This window comes from Colobus angolensis, unplaced genomic scaffold (genome assembly GCF_000951035.1).
Source record: "Colobus angolensis palliatus isolate OR3802 unplaced genomic scaffold, Cang.pa_1.0 Scaffold101, whole genome shotgun sequence".
NCBI lineage: Eukaryota > Metazoa > Chordata > Mammalia > Primates > Cercopithecidae > Colobus > Colobus angolensis.
The window spans coordinates 121,552-126,314 of record NW_012111031.1 but is presented as its reverse complement, the minus strand read 5'-3'; the positions used below and the strand labels follow the sequence as shown (position 1 = coordinate 126,314).

Here is a 4,763-nt window from a genome sequence, read left to right as displayed (position 1 = left end):
ATGTATTTTTCTGTTTGAGAAAGTCTCACTCTGTCACCCAGGCTGGAGTACAGGGGCATGATCTTGGCTCACTGCAGCCTTCAACTCCTGGGCTCATGCAATTGTCCTGCCTCAGCCTGAGTAGCTGGGACAACAAGCACATGCTGCCACGTCTGGCTAATTTTAAAATTTTTTGTAGAGATAAGGTCTCACTATGCTGCCAGGCTGGTCTTGAATTTCTGAGCTCAAGTGATCCTCCTGCCTCAGCCTTCCAAAGGAATTGGATTACAGGTGTGAGCCACTGTGCCATGCACATAGTAAACAATTTTTAAAAATTAATTCAACCATTTATATAATTTATTCTAAATGATCCATATGTTATGCTACCATTTGAGATATGCAGATTTATTTTTGGAATTGGTAACATAACTGTGATATCAAAGGTTTGTAAAGGGTTAGCAACCCCAGAGCATGCGGTTCAAAACAAGAGTGATATAAATAGGGTGCAAATCCCACCTCTCTTGGCGCCAGAATTCTGACGGTATTTAAGGGTAAAGGTTAACTTTCATTTCAAATAAAGTACAACAGTCGCTTTTTTTTTTTTTTTGAGATAGAGTCTCACTCTGTCACCCAGGCTGGAGCGCAGTGGCCGGATCTCGTCTCACTGCAAGCTCCACCTCCCGGGTTCACGCCATTCTCCTGCCTCAAGCCTCCCAAGTAGCTGGGACTACAGGCACCTGCCACCATGCCCGGCTAATTTTTTGTATTTTCAGTAGAGATGGGGTTTCACTGTGTTAGCCAGGATGGTCTCAATCTCCTGACCTTGTGATCCGCCCGCCTCAGCCTCCCAAAGTGCTGGGATTACAGGCATGTGCCATCACGCCCAGCTAACTTTATATTTTTAGTAGAGATGGGGTTTCACCATGTTAGCCAGGATGGTCTTGATCTCCTGACCTCATGATCCGCCCGCCTCAGCCTCCCAAAGTGCTGGGATTACAGGTGTGAGCCACCATGCCAGGCCAATGTCTGCTATCCATTTTTGCAGGGCTCAGGCTGCCCATCCCAGATCAGCCTTAGACATAAGGCTGATGATGGCTCTGGGCTGCCCACCATGAGCCAGGCCTCTGCTCTGGAGAGAACAACCTCCAGTCTGCCCCTCCGAGCACATGCAGTCCTCTATTGCAACCTTCGCATGGCTCTTTCAGAATGCCCACCCTCTTCCCTTAACTCTGCCTCTCCATATTCCACTCTTCTTCTCAGACACAGTTTAGGCCCCACTTCTTCCATAAACACCCGCTTCCTGCTCATTCTGCTCATCTTGGCTCCTGTGCACCTACAGGGCTTACTCTATGATTGTTTTATATATGTGTCTCACCATTCCAACCATTTACAAGTAGAATTGCATATGCCAGAAAGAATAGTGGTTATAATTGTATTTTTTTATTTTTTGAGACAGGGCCTCCCTCTGTTGCCCAGACTGGAGTGCAGTGGAACAACCTCAGCCTCCCACCTCAGCCTCCTGAGTAGCTGGGACTAGAAGCGTTTACCACCATGCCCCACTACTTTTTTTAATTTTTCGTACAGATGGAGTCTCATTATGTTGCCCAGGCTGGTCTCAAACTCCTGGGCTCAAGCAATCCTTCTGCCTTGGCCTCCCAAAGTGCTAGGATTACAGGCATGAACGTGAGTAGGGGTTTTAGAGTCAGATTTTTGTTTTATTTTACTTTATTTTATTTTTTGAGACAGAATCTTGCTCTGTATCCTAGGCTGGGGCACAGTGGCACAATCATGGCTCACTGCAGCCTTTAGCTCCCAGCTCAAGCAATCCTCCTGCTTTAGCCTCCCAAGTAGCTAGGACTATAGGTGCAAACCACCATGCCCAGCTAATTTAAAATTTTTTTGTATATATTGTGTACATACACATATATATATATATATACACATATATATGTTTAGAGCTAGGGTTTTCCTATGTTGCCCAGGCTGGTCTCAAATTCCTAGGCTCAAGCGATCCTCCCACCTCAGCCTTTCAAACTGCTGGGATTACAGGCATGAGCTACTATGCCCAGCCTAGAGTCAGATATTGAAATATTTAGTCTGCCTTGTCATAGCTGCGTGACTTTGGATGAGCTACTTAACTTCTCTGTAGAGGGGTAAATAAAAGAAAGTATGTATGTGATATGGTCTGGCTGTGTCCCCACCCAAATCTCACCTTGAACTGTAATAATCCCCATGTGTCAAGGGTGGGGCCAGGTGGAGAGAACTGAATCATGGGGGTGGTTTCCCCCATACTGTTTTCATGGTAGTAAGACTCACAAGATCTGATGGTTTTGTAAATGAGAGCTCCCCTGCACAAGCTCTCTTGCCTGCCTTCACGTAAGGCATGACTTTGCTCCACCTTTGCCTTCTGCCATGATTGTGAGGCCTCCCCAGCCATGTGAAACTGTGAGTCCATTAAACTTCTTTTTCTTTATAAATTACCCAGTCTCGGGTATGTCTTTATTAGCAGTATGAGAACAGACTAATACAGTATGTGAAAGCTCTGGTTCACAGCCTGGCAAAAACAACCGAATTGCACCATACATTCATTTAACTTATATGAATTTATCTGTATGCACTGCGGTGGAAGAGAAAGAGAGAGCGATCAATTTCAGGAGCATGGTGGCTCTATTCAATGAGTGTGTGGCCAAGTCCATGTGGGATGGGAGACAGCCATCTCAGTGCCTGCAAGCTTCTCCTAAGAGAGCATTCCAGGGCACTGAGTGTGTTCCTAGTGTTTCAATAGCCATGTGTCTTTCTTACAACATGGTTTCCAAACACAGGCTGGCTATTTCATCTGAAGTTCTTCTGAAGAAGCAGTGATCTGTGCCAACTCTAGAGACCTTCTTGGGAGATGGAAGGATGAATTTCCAATGTGGCGCCTTTAAGAGATTTTTAAGAATCAGTTCAATTGCACTCAGATTTTGCTTCAAATAGCCTTTAGAACCTTATTCTGCAGAGAGCTGAAAAAAATGCTAGTGTGCTGTTGTTGTTGTTGTTTTTCTCCTTCTGGGCATGAACTTACACTCATTTTGGACTTTCTGCATCTAATCCAGTTCTGGTCTAAAGCTGCTGCTCAGTAAATACATATTGAGTGATTCATGAAAAAACAATAAGTACTTTTAATAATAGCCATTCCTGAGAATCTCAGATATCTTTATTATCTTGTGTAGTCTCTCGTAAACCATAATAAACTGAAGTTCCAATGAGGTCTGACAGCTTTCCTATTAAAAAAGAAGTCTGCATGATTATCTCTATGATAAAACTTTATATTTTCTATGAGGAAATCATTACTTTTAATACCGGCTCAATTTAGTTAGCTCTAAATCGATAGAACAATGTTTCCCCTAGAAGAATGAATTTACCTCTGGTTCTCTCCCCATCTTCTTTCTAATTTCTTTCATGTCATTGTGGTACTGTTGGCGTATTTCCTCTAACTGCTTCCAATATTCCTGGAAAGCAAACCCAATCCAGAAACTTTAAATGTTTATGAACACCATAACCAAAATAATATTTATGCAGCTTACAATTTCAAAAGTGTGTAATATAAAATAAGGTTAGAAAAATATGTTACTCCTAAAGATGATAATCTGTCTTATGTTTTGGCTCTGGTACTTCACACCCTGTGAGACAGTGGCTTCAGCTACAGAGCTCAATTTTATATACAACCCAAATGTGTTCATGATGTACACTGACTTTATAAATCCCACTTTTATATATAACCCTCTTATGCACTGAACTTTGTCCCTCCCCAAAAAGATATGTTGAAGTCCTAACCACCAGTGCCTAAGAATGTGATCCCATTTGAAAACAGGGTCACTGCAGATGAGACTAGTTAAGATGAGATCATACTGGTGGGCCCTTAGTTCAATATGACTGGTGTCCTTGCAAGAAGATGGCCATGTGAAGACGGGCACACAGGAAGAACAGCATGTGATGCAGGCAGAGAATGGAGTGATATGACTGCAAGTAAAGGAATGCCAAAGACTGCCAGCGACAAACAAAGCTGGGAAGAGGCAAGGAAGAATTCCCCTACAGGTTTCAGAGGGCATTTGGTCCTACTGACACCCTGATTTTGGATTTCCACTCTCCCAGAATTGTGAGACAATACATTTCTATTGTGATAAGCCATTTAGTTTGTTGAACTCTGTTACGGCAGCCCAGGAAACTAATACAAATCCCAAATCTGTTCATGAGGGACAGTTACTCTATGAATCTCAAGGTGAAAAGCTGTATGAACTTAGCCATATTGCATTATCTGAAAAAGTGAAATACCTAATTCTGTATCCCCTGTAACACTCAGCATGGTGTTGACATATTCAGGGGCACTGTAGGAAACAGAAGTAACTTCCTATTACAGTACAAAAGACAGTAATACAAAGAAATACAAGGGTAGCCCTGGAATTAAAGTTTTTAACCTGTTCCTTCATCTCATTTTTCCTAAATGGCCACTCCTGGAATCTAGGCTCTTCTCCATTACTTCTTAGCTCTTGTCTCTGGTTGTAATTTGGCTCAGCAGAAGATGGACGAAGACCCTATTTATTGAATGAAATAATTTATAAAGCATACTTTGATTTCGGAAACATCTTCTGATTTGACCTTGACTTTTTCCTATAAATAAGAATTATATCACTAAGCAAACTCAGTATTTGGGAGTTTTTTGTAGTAAGTAGTAGAATTTTCTTAAGTATAAAACATTAAAACATATATATGTATTTTTCTGTTTGAGAAAGTCTCACTCTGTC

General features: G+C 42.1%; 1 protein-coding gene across 1 annotated transcript in view; it reads right to left on the bottom strand.

Moving 5' to 3' along the window:
• The window catches only part of LOC105510597 (serine/threonine-protein kinase Nek5), a 64,256-nt gene that overhangs the window by 14,858 nt on the left and 44,635 nt on the right, over positions 1-4,763 (bottom strand). The window contains exons 14-15 of the mRNA XM_011940479.1: positions 4,437-4,553; positions 3,381-3,470 (exon numbers count right to left, since the gene is read on the bottom strand). Of these exons, the coding sequence (XP_011795869.1) occupies positions 3,381-3,470; positions 4,437-4,553 (207 nt within the window). The remainder of the gene's footprint in view (positions 1-3,380; positions 3,471-4,436; positions 4,554-4,763) is intronic.